The sequence below is a fragment of the Cotesia typhae genome, unplaced genomic scaffold (genome assembly GCF_013202065.1).
Source record: "Cotesia typhae breed Kobodo isofemale line unplaced genomic scaffold, CoteBio_Ctyphae scaffold_152, whole genome shotgun sequence".
Classification (NCBI taxonomy): domain Eukaryota; kingdom Metazoa; phylum Arthropoda; class Insecta; order Hymenoptera; family Braconidae; genus Cotesia; species Cotesia typhae.
This window is the reverse complement of record NW_027423776.1, coordinates 8,247,094-8,264,955: the sequence shown is the minus strand read 5'-3', so window position 1 is coordinate 8,264,955 and position 17,862 is coordinate 8,247,094. Positions and strand designations below refer to the sequence as shown.

Here is a 17,862-nt window from a genome sequence, read left to right as displayed (position 1 = left end):
ATTAATCAACAAAAAAAGAAAAAAAAAGCTAACAGGATATATATATGTATAAAAAAAATAACGGATACAATAATTACTAATAAAGGTTAAATAACCATTTGATTACAATAATGACAATAATTTTTAACATATAAAATAATTAAATAAGCGTCTGATTTAATAATAGATATGTCTTCATTTGAGAAGATATTTCACTATATATTTTTAAACTTATTTCTCTCTTTCTCGTTCTTTCTTCACTTTAATTCTTATTATTTAATATTTGAACATTATATTATCATCTCTAATGCTTCTATAAGTTCTTATGGCTATTTACAGCTTATTAATAAATACATATAGTTTTCTTTTAAAAAAATGTAACAAAATGTAGAAAAACACGCATGACGTTATTTACAAATCTTAATAATCGCATTAATTCACATTTTTTTTTTTTTTTGTATTTATACTATATACTCATATATTACCGTTGAATTCTCTCGAATTAAATCAAATAAGTATTTCAATAATGAATCACAACGAAGAGTATTTTTTCTATACAATTATATACAATTAGTTTTGTTTTACCTTAATATTAATTTATATAGATTTTGTTTAAGCTATTTCATACTGTTTAAAAGCAACGATCTGATAATTTAAAATCATTTGTAATTACATAAAATTCATTATATTACACAATATATTACAATACGAAATTACAACAATATCGCTCTGTTGTCTCGTAAGAAATGTCAATACATTGTATCAAAACAATGTCTATAACTAATTAATAATCACACATTTTATTTTGTTTGTTTTTTTTTTTTTTTTTTTGTTCTGTACATTAACCTTGTTTCAGTTTTTCGGTAAGAAATTATTAAGATCAGTGGAAGAAGAATATTATATTTTTCATTAAAATGAAATCAAACCTCAGCACCTAAATCTCTTACACCTTGTTCAGCAATCGGCACAAATTTGTCTTCTATTTTAACCAATAAAATAACTTTATCGACATGTGAGCGTCGATTAGGGTCACGATGATTCGGTAACCATCGATGAACAACACAGCCTTCCATACCTCTTTCAGGTACCCAATGCTGCCAGCCTGATCTGCCACCTTGCTGTCGCATTTTTTCATCTGGCCAAATAACGTCAATACGCCTACCAAGATTAATAGCATCGTAAACTTGATTTGGATCCATTATTCTCACTCGTTGTGATATTTCTTCCTTGTCTTTATTCGAAAAGCTCGTTTCACATTTGGATTCTGTTTTAATATCGTTGTTGCTTAATAATCCAGCAAGACTAGCCAGGGTTGAACTTGTTGGTTTACCAACAGAAGCCAAAGAACCTCGATTTCCACCCAGTGAACCGGTATTAGCTCTTCCAAGTGATCCACGGCCTGTTGATCCTCCTATTTGACATCCAGAGTCCATTGATTGAGATCCAGAAGTGTTATGACCAGATTGACTATATCCTAAAAATTAAAAAAAAATTTTTTATTAAAATTATTTATTTAATAAAATTTTTTATTAAAATTATTTATTTAATAAAATTTTTTATTAAAATTATTTATTTTATAAAATAAATAAATAAATTTTACCAGAATGAATGTTGTAAGTAGTCATTGCATAAACCCCATCGTTACCAAATCCTCCATCATCTTGAGATCCAGTACCACCTGAAGAGCAGCCTTCACCACATCTTCTTCTGACTCTGCAAAAAAAAAAAAAAAAAAAAGAGAGAGAGAGAGAGAGAGAGAGAGAGAATTAATATAGCCAAAGAATTAAAAAAAAAAAAAAATAATTTTAAAAAAATCAAATAATAATCTTACTTTCTCCATATTTTGAGTACATTATTTTTAATAGTATTTAAACTAAATGGTCCTCCAACAATAGAACAAAGTTGTTTATTTGTTTCAGCATAACTAGTTGTAAGTGATGATACATAAATTGGATATCCAATTGGTTGATCACAGGAGCTATTAATAATATTTCTCAATGCTTGTTTGGCATTTTGTATTGATCCTCTTTCAGGATTACGATTTCTCAAGTAAACTAATTCTTGCTGTTGACCAGCCCATAGTCCACGCACACACTCACGATTCATTTTAATAACACGAAAACTCAAAAAACGTTTATTTAACATAATAACTTTATACTCATCAATGCCATCATCAACAACGTGTCGTAACGCTAAAAGACTCGGTGCACCACTCAACACAGCATTACGCCACAGAGGATCAGCTTCGTGACTGATAACTAAATGACGATCATGATTATCAATTGCTTCATACAATGCTGCAGGATCATCGTACTGTTCGGGACTCATGAAGTGATCTTGATGTAATTTTAGTGCCATCCTTACACCTTTGGCAACGACACTTTTAAGTAAATCTACGTCATGAAGTATCCATTCATCACGTACTGACGTTATCCTAAAATCACCTTTAAAAAGTGCATGAAGACCGTAAAGAAAAAATTCAACACTTGATACGGTATTGTGAGAAGCTGCTCCAAGTACACGTCTACCTAAAAGACTTAATGCTAAACACAGTGACACAAGATAAGAATCACGTGTTCTTTCAAGAGTTTTATCAACTTTAACAGCACAAAATTGTATCCAATCTAGATATACATTACAAAAACTACTTCTTGATATACCATTTGCACGAAAATCAAAATCTTCATCAATATTCATATTAAAAACAGGATCTAAATCGACAAAAGTTTTTTCTAATGTTGGCTTAAGAGAATCCGTAATATCCTTATTGTCTAACCATTGTTTCAATTTAGCGGATTTAATAACATAAAAAACAATACTTTTAACATAATAAGTAACAAGTACTTTACGAAAATCAAATACTTGAAGCATTGAACCTGCAGAATTATCCGAAATCGAGTATCCTTCAAGTACGTATTTGGCACTAGCAACTTCCCAGGCGAGCCACCGTTGTCCAAACGCCGCATTCATACTCAATACATTTGAAAAGTGGCCCATTTCACAGCAACAACAGTTATCGTTTTCTTCTATACTCTCTGATATAGCTTCCACTTCACGCTGTTGGCAATAAGTCCCACGAAATTCAAGTCCACGTAATTGAAAAGTGACTAGTCCATTGGCCAGTTGTATAACATGAACAAGACAATTGAGGTAGTCTGAAGCAAGTAAAAAACAATCACCCTGCTCGACATTACCCCATCTTCCAAGTGCCAAATCACCGTACAAACTGTGCTGAAGAGATCGTGTTAATTGTTCATAAAATATTGAATTAAGATTATTATCATCTGCTCCGAGATTGCGCTCTAAATGCGATGACATTCGTGTATTTGAATGATCCACGCGGCGTGTTTTATAATCACGTTCCCAAAATTTTAACGGTCGTACGTAGGAGCATATAAATATTGCACTGCCCAGTAATGGATTTAATGGTGTACTCAGTATAGCTGATATTGTTGCTTGAAGAAAAAGCATCGCTGAATGTGGAACTGAAAATGGCTGGGCAAAAGCATGAAATGCACTTCCCCATGTTACTTGCCAAGGTGCAATATAAGTTATCACAAAACGTATCTTCAATAATAATTCATTAATTTTAGCGTATGCTATTGCTGTAACAAAATAATCCACCAAAAATGATTCACTTAAATGTTTATAGTCATAACGAAAAAATAGTAATGAAAATGCCAACACTAAGTAACGCGATGATGGATCTGCGTAAGCTGATCTTAGTGATTTTAATCCACAAACAACAATTATTAATGCGCCGACATTTTCACCAAATTTAGCAACTATTTTTGATGAGCATTCTGTTAGTGCCCACAGGAAGACTATTGGATAAAGTATATTACGTTCAATAAAACACAAATAAACGTAAATTTTTTCATACCACATTATTTTAACTGGTTCACGAACTTCAAATTGTGCGTGTTCGTGACTTCTTAATACTGGCTTAGCTAGACACAACCATGGTAATTGTTTTCTCAATTGCGGTATAATATAATGTAAAATAAATCCAAGACAACTGACTACACCCCAAAGTACATGATTAATTTGAGATTGTAATGCTGTAAATATTGTTGAACAATGAATTATAAATGATAATACACCAATAACTATACAAACTATCAGATCATTCTTCAGTCTCGCTTTTACAGTATTCCGTAATTTTTTTGGAAGTGGATCAACTAATTCAGAGTCTGTTATTTGTTCTCCAACTTTTATTTTCACATCTTTTTTTCTACCTGTTGTTCTTATTTTAGTATCTTTGTTGATAGTTGCAGTGGTAGTAGTAACAATTGTAGCTGGTGTTGAGTCTTGTCTTGGTGTATTTTCAATAACTTTGGCTCCTATTTCCTCGAGATACATTTCTGGTGGCCATACATTTGTCTTGACAATGTCCCATATCACACTGGGATCTGACGACGATCGGCTTAAGTGATAAGATATGGCAACTAAGAGCCCAGCAAAAATAGAAAATAATATATGCTGGGATGATTTTGGCTCTGTCAATGCACCGTAAGCAAATCCATACAAAATAGCTACTGTTACCACGCTGCGACCGAGGCTGTAGATTGACGAGACAAGAGATGTAGTAGCTGTACCACCAAACAGGTGGATATCTAAGTGCTCACAGACATACATTAGAAATGTATTTATTTGCGGAAAAAGACCAAGGGAAAAAATTAACGGAAATACTAGTAAAAATATAAGTAAAATATTTTTAACTTGATTAATTGTATCGTAATCAGTTACACGTAAACCATAAACTTGAAATTCGGAATTTTTAAAGTTATGCAGTGATTCATTGAGAATAAGAACTATACTTGAAACAATAATATAGTAAACGGATCGTGAAAATACGATTATACGATTAAATCCGTGTGTTGGTGAGGCTGCATCTGGTTGAACAGATTTTAGTAATGAATACTGGCATCCAGCGGTCACAAAACAAAAAATAAAAGCAAATATATCACGGTAAAATCCTTTTTGCAGTAACTGTAATCCAAGACCAGCAACAGTAACTGCAAGAATAGTTGATATTGTTGTCTCTAAAATTGTCAAATTACGATCGAGCAAAGCCAACAGCGATAACCTGTCAAATCTTACTTTAATATGAGGAAGTTTACCAATTTTCCATTTATAATAATGCCTCGTAGGCTTTGATTTTGAATCATTTGGATCCATACCATCACAAAATCTATTCCACGATGAACTATTATGAATATCAGACTCTTGATGATTTGGTAATGGTAGTACTACCACTTGATTATGATTTTCTGGTTGTTGTGCATTAACATTTATATTTTCAAATAGATGATGTATACGACAATTTCTTGATGCACGTATTTGACAGTAAAAGTCATGATCAAATAACACCGTTGGTTGATCAAATACATTTGAATTACCACCAGTATTTGTTGATAAAATATTTGTTGGTAACGAATTTTGTGTTTTTGTTTGATTATTGGCAGGGCTTGATAACACTGGTGGAGAATCAATAATTAATGTTAATCCAGCAGAATTCATTGACAAACTACTGTAACTATTACTTAATGAATCAGTAAGACAATTACCATCGAGAGGAATATTATGACTGCGTTGCTGCTGTTGTTGCTGAGTTTGCTGCTGCTGTTGCTGCTGCTGCTGCTGTTGCTGCTGCTGCTGTTGCTGTTGCTGCTGCTGCTGTTGTTGATGTAATAAAGAATTTATAAATTTATCATTGATACCACCAGGTGGTACCGGTGCTGTTGTTGCAGACGTCGGATCTTTTTCATCAAATTTATACGCAAACCAACGGCCATTATCGTCATGAAAATAATGAATGGCACCTTCACTGGTATCATTATGATTTGTTGCAATATGATAATCTCCATTAGATATCAAACCTTCAAGTGCTGTAAAAACACCTACATTATCTTCGTGTCTTGGTCTACGATATACTCGTTGACGTTTCAGTCTTCTAGTTCTGTTTCTCCTTGATATATTAGGTACAGGAATTTCAATCCGTACCGCAGATGGGACATTATCGGGACCATTAGACCCACTAACTTGAGAATCAGATTTAAGCAAAGATGCCAGCAGTGGAGGAGCAGGAGTCGAAAGTAAAGTACTTAATTCGTTGTTTGAACTACTGGCTTGCTCAAATTGACTATTATCTTTTGTCTGTTTTCTATCACGATCGCGACGTGACTCAATAGTCCGTCGTGGTTTGTTCGTCGAAGTTTCCAATGCTGAACATATATTTATTGAATTATTTATTAAATTTTCTGGGCATACTTTCGGACGGTTTTGCTTAGGAATAGCACCTTGATGACGTTTACTGTCTATCGTACTTGGTGCAGGTAATAGAGTTTTCCTTACTTCGTTGTCAATACTCAATGTTGTTGTACTCGAAGACCCAGAGTCTGGTTCTTTTGAGTGAAAATCTAAAAAATAAATTAAATATACATTATTATTTATAATTTAAAAATAATCAGTACAATTATTTATTAAATCTAATATTCTATTTTTGTTGCGATTAATTTAAAAATCGAGCTATAGAGTTTCCTAGACTCTAATTTAGGAGAATAATATTCTACTGTCATTGTACCCGAGAGTACCAGGCATTGACATCGACTAAGTAACTTACAATCAGTACTAGCTGTTTGAAGACTCTCTGAAGTGTCGGTATCGTCAGAACGAGTGAACGTCCAATAAACTGGCAGCATGAATCGAGAGAATTATAGGTTTTACTCGACAAAACCAAATAAATTTCCGCAGTTACGGGAGGGATAGTCAGTAACGCGATGGTTATTGAAAATTATTGTCAATTTATCATAAACAGTTTTTACTACTGACTAATTATAAATATGCACTAATAAATTACTTACTTTTATTAGCCCAAGATTCAGCATTACATTCATGATTCTCAAAGAGCCAATCGAGCCCAACAACACTGCCTGAATTAACAAGATCATCAACCCTATTAACGTTATCCTCCTGTGATTCTTTTCGTCTATCACCATCTGACAATTCATGACTACTCCGACTACCATTGCTGAATCTCCGACTGAACGATGACTGTCCTTTATCTAAAAGAGCTTCACGGGAATTAGCTGAATCATTGTCTATCACTACTTCTCCATTAAATCTGTAAAGAAATTTCAATTTTATGATTTTATTTCAATTATTTTAAAAATTTTTAGCACTAGATTATACAGACCTAGAAAATCTATCTTCAAAACCACCGGCACTTAAACTTCGGTCGCGATTTGGACAGGTACTACTATCACCTATTGTTTTTCTCGTAAGTAAGGGACTGTAAGAGTCTCTAAGACTAAATCCACCGGCACTTTCATTAGCAAATTGTTCGTCACTTTGTTCGGCAATCGGATGAACTATTTCAGAACCGTAACTTAAATACGGTAATAGTTGAAGTTGATTTCTTTTTAAAGTATTTTGTGGTAATATCTAAAAGTTTTATAAATAATAATTAAAATTTCTATTAATCAAATTTTAATAAAAATTATTAACCACTGTACCTTTTTAGTATTAATTGTTTCTAAGCTCTGAGGATGAAGGGGTAAATTATTGTCGTCTGACGCATCTATATTTTTAATAGTAGCACCAATTGTTTCTAAACTCTGAGGATGTACTTGTTGTTGATGAAGTTTTTTGGCAATCACCTAATTATAAATTATTTTAAAAATTTAATAAGTTAATTAAATAATATTGTTATTAAAATTTTACCTCCAATGACTGCGGATGTGAGGGCATTTTTATTTTATCCAAATCTTTTTTCTTAGAAATAGTTTCTAAACTTTGAGGATGATCCGTCGTGAGATGAGTTTCCATAGGTATGGAATTAGATGTAAGACGACGAACACTTTGATTAGACTTCCAATAAGGATAATCTTCACCATGTTGTTCTAATTCTAAAGAGCTTGTTTGCTTAATTCGACTTTCAGAGCCAGTTTTACCAAGTGTTCCTTGATTAGTGTGCCGACTTTGAGAATCTTCGGATGCATGTCTGCACAATTTACGAGAACTTGAACGATCTTTTATTTGTACAACACACGCTTGATGTGTTAATCGCCAATCTAAAATTATAAAATCAATAATTTCAACATAATCAAGCTTTTTATAATACTTTTTACAACAATCAATTAATTTATCACGATAAAGTTAGACTATTTATATTAAATAAATATAACAACATTATATCACAACCTTGCTTCAATATCATTTTATCTACATCGATAATTTATAAAAATTCAATAAATAAATTATAGACGCGTTTATAACAAAGCATAAATAGTCAAGCATATCATGACCTAATTGAATCAATTGACTTAATTTGTCAGTTGATGATAAAAAAATAAATTAATACCATCAATTTTAGCTCTCAACCGGGGTTCACGGTCTTGTGTAGAAACTAATTCAGCATCTTGCACATTTATACAAGTAACAGTAGGTTTACTTAATTGTTGTGCTTCTTCAGAGCTCTCTGAACTATTTTTTCGATGAATTTCAACTTTTAAATCTATCGTAGAATTTGGTTTGTCACGATTATATTCAGAAGTAATACTATCAGCGTCAGCACTAGGTGCATTTTGTTCGATGTATGAATTTCTCGATGAACATTCTACGGGAGGTGTATCAGTTTTCCCTTGATTGACAATAAAAAAAAAAAAATCCATAAATAGTTTTACATTATTAACGACCATCAACAATAATGTTTCTGGGTAACAATAATGTTTACAAATATAACATAAATAAAAAATCAATAAACTATAATTACCATTTAATATTTGTAATTCAATGCCAAGATCAGCTTGATCTAAACACCGATCAATGCATTTACTACGAGCAGTACGTTGTTTTTCGCTCTCGGATTTTTTTAAACTCACACATGGTCCTGGTTCTTCCAGACGTTTCCCCGTGTCGTATACACAATGAAGTGCATGATTCACACATTTTATTGTTCCAAATAGCATTAAGATAGATGCGCAGTATGCCAGCCAAACGTGAAACGTGGGAGGTAAAAACTATAATAAAAAAAAAAAAAAAATAAAAAAAACAAAATATAATGACACAATTATTGACATTTTAGAAATAAATAAACAATATAATATAACTTAATTTAATTGTACATAGACAATAATATAGTTGAGCATCAATGTAGTTGATTATTATTTAACAACTGACAGTAAATAATTAATAAGTCAACAATAATAAATAAATAAATAAACATAACTCACAAGATAAATAGTAAAAGGGAAACATAGTAAGAAGAGCCATACGTAAAGATGAAATGTATTGGAAAAAACATCTAGATGTGGATCGTAAAACCAGCCTCCTGTCAAGCTCGCCCAGACACCTTGTCTCAATATTTCTAGCGATTGCGAACCCATGCCAGTGACCGTAGTACTTTTTCACCATCTTCCCATTACTTTACTCTCTTTTAGCTTCAGTTTTTCTTTTTACTTGGATTTTTTTTTCCTCGTCGTCAACTGAACGTGTCGTAACACGTTCGTCGTTAAAGATTAATTTTATTTTTCCTTTAATCCTTATTATTTATTTTCACTTATCTTTTATACTATTTATTATTATTGTTGTTATTTGTTTGTATTATTATAATTATAATAATAATTATTAGAATATTCACACACTTAGATACACGTTGAATGACTACTTGCGAAGTGTATTATTCGGTGAGATGATAAGCAGACAGTGATGATCAGTGAGGTTGTGCATCTTTTTATCTCTGACTGATAATCAATGGATCTCTTGCGCACACACGATATGTATTTTATCACCTATGAGCCATATGAACATATCCAAATCCATCTCTCAGATGTTCACAGCCATAGAATATAGATATATATAATATATAACTGACATTTCATTGGTGGTGATTGTAATTGTATGGTATATAACTATGTATGTATGACTAGTTGATCTAAATGATGATGCAAAACTGTGTTGAGCGAAACTTTAAAAGACAATAAACTTGACTTGACGTTTTGTAAGTCTTGTCGTGAGGAGGCTCTTGAACTAAATTCTCTTTCGTACTTCTCCAATCGTAAATTTTCTATTTTATTTAAGACTATGGTTTCATTGGTTAATTACTCATCATGATTTTATGATTATTGAATTTATTTATATCCTTTTCGTTTACGCGAAACTTACCGAAAACTTATTTATCCGAAAAGACAAAAACAGAGTCGCCATCTACAAAAGATTTTTTTTTCCTGTTTGCAATAATTCGAAAAGACAAATCTTCGATTGGACATTTGCAGGAATATATTTTATATAATTGCCAGAAAATCATCTCAAAATTATTAAATCCTCTTCGTTATAATCTGAAAAGTAAACTCACGATTAGACACTCTCCGAAAAATTATATTACTCACTATGAAAATAAATGACATTAAATTTAGCTGTCACTTTATAATTTTTTGAATTTTCTTTAATAACTAAATTATGGCAAAAAAAAATTATTAAAAAAATCGACTTGTAGAAATTTTAATAAATATAATTTAATAAATGAAGCAAAATGAAAAAATTAAAAATGTCAGCTAAATTTATTATTATTTATATACTAACCACAAAAAACAGTAGATAATATAGAAACTTTCCTTTATTGCATAGCAATAATCAGTAGGAACAGAAGAAATCATTATTTAACAATTATTAAAGTATTATTTCCATGAAAAATATTGTTTCTTTTTTTTCACTCACTCGCGCTATTATTTAAAGGTATTTTGTGTTGTGTCACATAATTGTTATTTAGTTGATAAAATTAAAAATAAAGAATGGCATTTCGACATACATGGAGATTATTATCGAAAAATATTATTCCAGCTATGGTAAAATATTTGTTTATTATTATATTTGATTTTTTAAAATTAATATGTTTTTAAAGTCCGTAGGAATAGTGTTCGCACGTTCTGATGAAAAAAAAGATACAGAGGGTGAAAAGATAATTAAAGTTCAAATGCCAAATTTTGATAAATTGAATTATGATTTTATGATTAAACAATCAGCTGTTGAAGTTATAAATAGTGCTTCCCAAGCTCTAACAATAGCTTACATTGCTATTGAAAGCACAAGCCGGGAATACAGGTTAGTTTATGGTATACTAAACATTACAGTAATAACAAAGTTTACGTCATAAAATTAGTAAAATATTGAGAATATAAAAAAGAAAAATGATTACTTTATTTATTTATGTTTTTTTTTATAGATTATTATTATCTAAATTGATGAGTCTTATAGAAGAAACTCTAATTTATGAAGTGTCTGAAGAACACGAGGATTTGATAATTGCCGCTAGATCAGATGTTAATAACAAAAAAATAATTTTAAATGTAAAAAATTAAATTTTTTTTTTTTCAGTTTTAATTTAATTATTATTGACATTTAATATAGAACAATTTCGTAGGATTTATTAATATACATGGATTATGTACAAAGAATGGTTGAAGCAGCATCAGTAGTGAGTAATTCAGCAGGAATGGAAAACTTAGCGATGACTCTGTGCGAAAGAATGGATGATGCTCTTAAAAACAAAAACCGAGAAATTCGCGATAACAATCTGTTAGAGAAACAGTATAATAATTTACAAGAGAAATGTGTTACCGAAAAGCAAGACAATAATTTGTAAATAAGCGTTCATCTTATCTTATTCTTATATATATTTATAATAATTTTAATCACTTAGCAGCTGAAATAGGTGAATATTTTTTTTTTTTTTTGACGAAACAAACTGCCGAATCAATGTACCAACACATTTAGACTAGACAATACTTTATATTGTCCAATGAGGAATCACCAAATAAAAAATATAAATTATTATTAACGGCGACAGTAAAATGAAGGATGAAAAGTCAATTTATTCGCTATTGGAGGAACATCGTTTTTTTGTTGACAAAGCATCTTCACTATGCCAATCGCCCATGTGAATTGACACAATATGACGACGTGGTACCATAACTAAACCAAGAGCTCGTGGTTCTGTGTGCTCATCCGACAGGAATTCTTCACAACAACCGAGAATTATATTAGCATCTCTGTCAGTACATAAAAATGCTCCAGTTAATACACGACCATCTGTTATTTTCACTCGTAAATATCGATTTAGCCATGACCTCAATTTTTGTTTAGCACTAGGTTCCTCGTTAGGTAATGTCTGTAACATTGTAAATATTTTAAATAAATTTCCAAATTTTTAATAATACTAAAGTTGGCCGATGTTTTTAATTTTTTTATTTTTTTTTTCAATAATTAAATTAGAACAAAAAAATATTTTTTAAAAATTGCATTTACAGTTTTTCAAGTTTTTTACAAATGAAATTTTTTTTTATTTTGTTGTAATAATTTTTTTAATAAAAAAAAATTCTAAAAATTTTTAAATGTCGGCTAACTTAATTTGTATCTTATTTAATTAATTAAATCATTAATATTTTTTATGAATATATTATTTATAATTTTTAAGGCCTTTAAATCACAAAAAATTTTAATTTTTATTCCAAGTAGAACATTTTTTCGTTGAAAGAAAAAGTGCCACTAATGGGGTTTTTACCTTATTAGTATTTATAAAATAAAAAAAATAACAACCTCTCCATTTCCTTGAACCGATTTATTCTCCGTTTCTGATGAATTATTCGTTGAGTCCTTCATCTTAGAAATTAATTATAGTACACGTGAACCTATGTTTGTTTATTATTAATAACAACGCAATATATATTTTATAGTAAATTAATCAACAAATCATTTTTAATAGAATTATAATTTTTTCAATAATAAAGATGTTTAGGTTAGAGTTATTGTTTTGAAAGCGTGACTAAAAGTTTTTTAAAATTATTGATGTTAATATTATTTCAAAATTGCAATTATGTATTTATTATTCACTTTAACGTGACACTATCACCAGTTGTTAATAATATAAATGTCAAAAAAAAGTTTAAACATATATACCTATATCTTATATTTATAGCCTGTCTCCCAAAAAAGTGCTGCTATCTAATGCTGACATTTAGAATCATCACTTGATTAGTCAGACGACTCATTCGTACATAAATATAACATCTCAAATAAAAATTACGCATATAAATAATAAAATTTTAAACTATGGTAAATTTAAAGAAATAATGTAAACATTAATAATAATAATAATATTCAAGAACAAAAATATTTAAAATGAATCAAATTTAAAATATATAATAATTGATTAACTCCAAATGTGAAAGTCATTGTTTCTAAGCTCAGGAGGATTTGATTGTGCTGCTGTCAATTGGTCAGATATTTACTTATTGTTAAAATAATAATTTATTACTCATCTTTATAAGAGCCAAAAATTTAATTAAAAAATAGACAAAATGCATGACGCTTACGAAGCAAGTCCTATTTTAAAATTAACTGTTCAAATTGAATCTATGGCAGCTTATGGTAAAGTATTTTTATTATTTTTTATAATTAAAAAAAAAAAAAATTAGAATAATTTATTTCGTTAATAATGCTCATTGAATTATTGTTGCAGATGATAATTTGTTAATTGGTACACGAGAAGGTCATTTATTAATATACAATGTACCTATGAAATCAAATGAATATGGAAAATTGGAATTGTTAAGATATAGCAAAAATTTTAGTAAAAAAAGAATTGTTCAAGTTGATGTTGTACCAGAATATAGTTTATTAATTCTCTTGACAGGTACTTTTATTGCTATTTATTTAATTTTTATTATTATTATTTATTTATTATTATTATTACTTATTTAATTTTAATAATTAATTATCTGAATTTAAAAATTATTTTTTTTAGATGACATTATTTGTGTTCATGATTTAAATTCTGTAAATATTCAGCAAATAAATCAATTATCTAAGACTAAGGGAGCAACACTGTTTGCTTTGGATGTTCAACGTGCTGGAAGCTTGACTGGTGTTAGATTATGTGTAGCTGTGAAGAGAAAACTTCAATTATATTACTGGAAAGCAAACAATAATCAGTTTGAAGATTTAGGGGATGAATCACGTAATGAAATATCATTGTCAGATGTACCACGAGAACTAGCATGGTGTGGTGAGACATTGATAGTGGGTTTTCATGGTTTGTCTTACACATTAATAAATCTTGACGGTAAAACCAAAGAATTATTTCCAACTGGTAAACCACCTAAGCCAAGTATCACTAAATTATCAAACAGTTCATTTGCTTTGGGCAAGGATTCACAGTCTATTATAATGAATACCACTGGTGACTTGATACAGCATAATCCAGTCAAGTGGACTGACTCACCAATCGCTACAGTATGGGATGATCCTTATTTGCTAGGAATTGTTCATGATACTCTTGAAGTTTATACTCTTGATGGCTCATTACATATTCAAACTTTGATGGATTTTAATAAAGCGCGACTTTTGTGTAGATGTAAGCAAGGAAGAGTTTATATAGCTTCGATTAGTCAGGTTTGGTGTGTTAGTTCGGTTGATGTTGAACTACAAATACGAAAATTACTCGAACAAAATCAATTTCAATTAGCTTTAAAACTTACAGTGAGTATAAATTTTAATAACAAGCTTTTAAAATGGATGAAAATAAAGTTATTTGACATTTAATTATTTTTATAATTTTTTTTATTGAAAAAATTATTACAACAAAATTGAAAAAAAAAATTCACATTTAGAAAACTTTAAAAATTATCCATGTAATTTTTTTAAAGTATTTTTTTACTTGTAATTTAATTGTCGGCTAATTTTATTATTATTTAAAATGGTTGCAGTAATGATAATAAAATTTATCTTTTAAAGAGTTTATCAGACACCACAGAGGAGGAAAAGGCTAAGCGAACATATAAAATTCAAACGCTTTATGCTCATCATTTATTTTGTAACAAAAAGTTTCAAGAAGCAATGAAACAATTTCAAGAATTAGGAACAGATCCGTATGAGGTTATAAGACTATTTCCGCATTTAGTATCACAATCAAGTAACACGAATGATGTTAATGAACCAGTTGCTGGTTTACCAAAGCTACAAGATCGTGATTTAGAAAATGGACTATTGGCATTGATTGGTTTCCTGACTGAAGTGCGACATAATTTAATGGGTAGCACTGATCCAAAGGACAAAGATAACAAAACTGAAAAAAATAAAGACAAAGATAAAAAAGCTATGACAGCTGTTGCAACGGAACAATTATTAAAAATAATAGACACAACATTATTAAAATGTTACTTACAAGTAATTAATATATTTTTAATTTAATTATTAAATAAAAATTTTTATTTGTCAATGCTTCTTCAATTATTAAGTTTACAGACAAACGATGCATTCGTTGCTCCATTACTGCGTCTCAATCATTGTCATCTGGCTGAAGCTGAAAAAACTCTTTTGATGCATCAAAAGTATCCGGAATTAATTATTCTATATCAAACAAAAGGACAACATAAAAAAGCCCTTGAGTTGTTGGAAAAGCAATCCAAACAGAATGATTCATGCTTGCGTGGAACTGAAAGAACTATTCAGTATTTACAACATTTGGGGAAAGAACATATGGACTTAATTTTGAAATTTTCCGGATGGATTTTAGAACAAGATCCGGAACAAGGTTTACGTATATTCATGGAAGATATTCAGGTAAAAATATAACTATTTATTTATTATTCATTTTGATAATCGATGTGCTTTTTATTTAGGAAGTGGAACAACTTCCGAGACCAAAAGTTTTAGATTATCTGCTTCGCTGTCACAAAGATTTAGTAATAACTTATTTAGAATACGTGGTGCGTGTTTGGGAGGATGAGAATCCTCTTTTTCACAATGTTCTTGTCCATCAGTACAAAGAAAAATGCTTAGCGTCAATGAGCTTAACAGCAACGCCAGCTGAAAAACAGAGTGGTGAACATGTTCGACAAAAACTACAACAGTTTTTAGAAAAATCAACACAATATACTGCTGAAACAGTATTGATTCAATTTCCATCAGACTGTTTGTACGAAGAACGAGCTATTATACTCGGCAGGCTAGGTCGTCATCACCAGGCAATATCTATCTATGTAAATTTACTCAACGATGTGCCAAGGGCGATTCAATATTGTAAAAATGTTTATGCTAGATACGAGAGTAAGTACAAGACAATTTATACCGTAATATCAGTAATAGTTTTAAAAACACCTACGATATTTAATCATGATATAAAATGTTTATTTCGAAGGTCAAAAAAATATTGAAGGTGGTAAGTGTCAGGACGGAGCTGATGAAGTTTACGTGACACTTATTCAACAACTTCTTAAACCTGAACCATTTTTTGTAACTGGTACGTACAAACATTAATATAATTTTATTAATGTAATAAATTTATTAATTGACTCTGTTTTTTATTTATTATTATTACTCGGAGAGTCATTGTAGTTTGAATTATTGGATTAAAGGTTCATCAGAGATACAAAAGACAGCTCAGCCAGATTTAGAAACTGCGTTAGAATTATTAGAACAGTATGCTTCGAAGATAACTCCAATTAATGCTCTTGAAGTGTTACCTGATAACGTTCCAATTGGGCGGATAAGACATTTTTTAGAGGCCAGTTTACACAATCAATTGAGTGAAAGAAGAAAAATTCAAGTGTTGAAAGGACTATTACAAGCTGAACATCTTCAGGTACAAGAACAAAGGATGCATTATGAATCTAAAAGTGTACTCATGACTGAATTTAATATATGTCCTGTATGTAAAAAAAGATTCGGCAATCAAAGGTAAATACTGTAGTTTATGAGGCTGAAATTAGCAGACACTTGACAATTTTTCTTAAAAAATGAACTAGGCATAGAAAATTATTCGTAAAAATGTCATTTATAATTTTTCAGAGCTTCTAAAAATCAAATTTTTAAATAAAATTTTCTTGTTATAATTTGTTTGTTAAAAAAATTCTAAAAATTATCAGATGTCTCTCAACTTCAGTGTCATTGTAGTTTTTAATAATAATAATTACAATAAATGAATGAATAATCATTACAAATAATAATTGTTTATTTACAGTGCATTTGCCAGGTATCCAAACGGAGAAATTGTTCATTACTCATGTCAAGAACGTAAAACATAAAATAATTAAGTGATTTAAATATTTATAATTTTCACTATGTAAAATATATTAAATAATTGTATATGATTCATTTTAATTAACTAAGAACATTTTTATGCAGCTGAAAAAATAAATATAATTAAAAAAAATTATTAAAATATTATTAAGGTCATAATTTTTGTATCCTGCAGGTTTATTTCCAGAACATTAAAATCTAAAATGTCTAACTTATCAACATGAAAAAAATATATTATTCAAGTAATTATCAAGTATTAATTAATTGATTAATGTAACTTGTAAGTTTAAAATTATTTACAAACATTTAGTAATAGAGAAAAAATTATTTAAATTTACGTACAAACATGAAACTGTCCAATAAAAAGCCCGGGTAATAAACTGGTGAAGGATGGGGCGTGCCCGGCTCAAAATCGTATAGATGATGTCATGTTTAAGCTTGTATTCTTACGCCGATGCTATGTTACATATACTGTGTGTACATATACGAAAATTTGCAGGAACGAATTAATTAACCATTGTACCCCACACTATTCTCTCTCTTCATTTACAAGTATTAACAATTAACAATCAATAATTAATTTTTTGTTGTTATGAATAAAAATTATTACACACAGTAATAATTTATTTATCGTTCTCTAATTTACATGACAAAATATAAAAAATAAATAAAATTCTATTTTATTTTCTTTTCAAGTAAAAATTTTCGTACAGATTAATTTACTCGCATATTATAAAGAGATTTAGATAATTCATCCGGTAAGTTTATTTCATAAAGCTTAAGTAATAAATACTTAGATTATAA

At 29.7% G+C, this 17,862-nt stretch overlaps 4 protein-coding genes across 6 annotated transcripts; 2 read left to right on the top strand and 2 right to left on the bottom strand.

Moving 5' to 3' along the window:
* Positions 1 to 553: 553 nt before the first annotated feature.
* Positions 554 to 10,706, bottom strand: Pcx (pecanex). Of its 2 annotated transcripts, XM_074255577.1 has the most exons (12): positions 10,564 to 10,706; positions 9,216 to 10,319; positions 8,756 to 9,002; positions 8,345 to 8,623; positions 7,705 to 8,054; positions 7,497 to 7,640; positions 7,178 to 7,425; positions 6,846 to 7,105; positions 5,550 to 6,401; positions 1,811 to 5,459; positions 1,580 to 1,692; positions 554 to 1,453 (listed from the first exon to the last, which is right to left on the bottom strand). In XM_074255577.1, the coding sequence occupies exons 2-12, from the start codon at positions 9,366 to 9,368 to the stop codon at positions 900 to 902; spliced, it is 6,849 nt and encodes a 2,282-aa protein (XP_074111678.1). In that variant the 5' UTR covers positions 9,369 to 10,319; positions 10,564 to 10,706; the 3' UTR covers positions 554 to 899. The 2 variants fall into 2 exon arrangements, with proteins under 2 accessions (XP_074111678.1, XP_074111677.1); XM_074255576.1 differs by having other exon boundaries at positions 1,811 to 6,401.
* LOC141535609 (uncharacterized) lies at positions 10,628 to 11,633 on the top strand. Its single transcript, XM_074255581.1, has 4 exons — positions 10,628 to 10,826; positions 10,883 to 11,082; positions 11,204 to 11,327; positions 11,402 to 11,633. The coding sequence occupies exons 1-4, from the start codon at positions 10,773 to 10,775 to the stop codon at positions 11,621 to 11,623; spliced, it is 600 nt and encodes a 199-aa protein (XP_074111682.1). The 5' UTR covers positions 10,628 to 10,772; the 3' UTR covers positions 11,624 to 11,633.
* Positions 11,634 to 11,851: 218 nt separating this feature from the next.
* Positions 11,852 to 12,955, bottom strand: Sbat (LSMD1 domain-containing protein Sbat). Of its 2 annotated transcripts, XM_074255583.1 has the most exons (3): positions 12,937 to 12,955; positions 12,577 to 12,668; positions 11,852 to 12,148 (listed from the first exon to the last, which is right to left on the bottom strand). In XM_074255583.1, the coding sequence occupies exons 2-3, from the start codon at positions 12,637 to 12,639 to the stop codon at positions 11,852 to 11,854; spliced, it is 360 nt and encodes a 119-aa protein (XP_074111684.1). In that variant the 5' UTR covers positions 12,640 to 12,668; positions 12,937 to 12,955. The 2 variants fall into 2 exon arrangements, with proteins under 2 accessions (XP_074111684.1, XP_074111683.1); XM_074255582.1 differs by lacking the exon at positions 12,937 to 12,955 and having other exon boundaries at positions 12,577 to 12,899.
* A 121-nt stretch (positions 12,956 to 13,076) lies between these two features.
* On the top strand, positions 13,077 to 17,200 carry Vps39 (vacuolar protein sorting 39). The gene is made up of 9 exons (XM_074255579.1): positions 13,077 to 13,407; positions 13,499 to 13,672; positions 13,784 to 14,517; positions 14,773 to 15,204; positions 15,283 to 15,600; positions 15,660 to 16,086; positions 16,178 to 16,279; positions 16,395 to 16,716; positions 17,000 to 17,200. Exons 1-9 carry the CDS (start codon positions 13,338 to 13,340, stop codon positions 17,061 to 17,063), a joined length of 2,643 nt encoding a protein of 880 aa, XP_074111680.1. The 5' UTR covers positions 13,077 to 13,337; the 3' UTR covers positions 17,064 to 17,200.
* Positions 17,201 to 17,862: the final 662 nt, after the last annotated feature.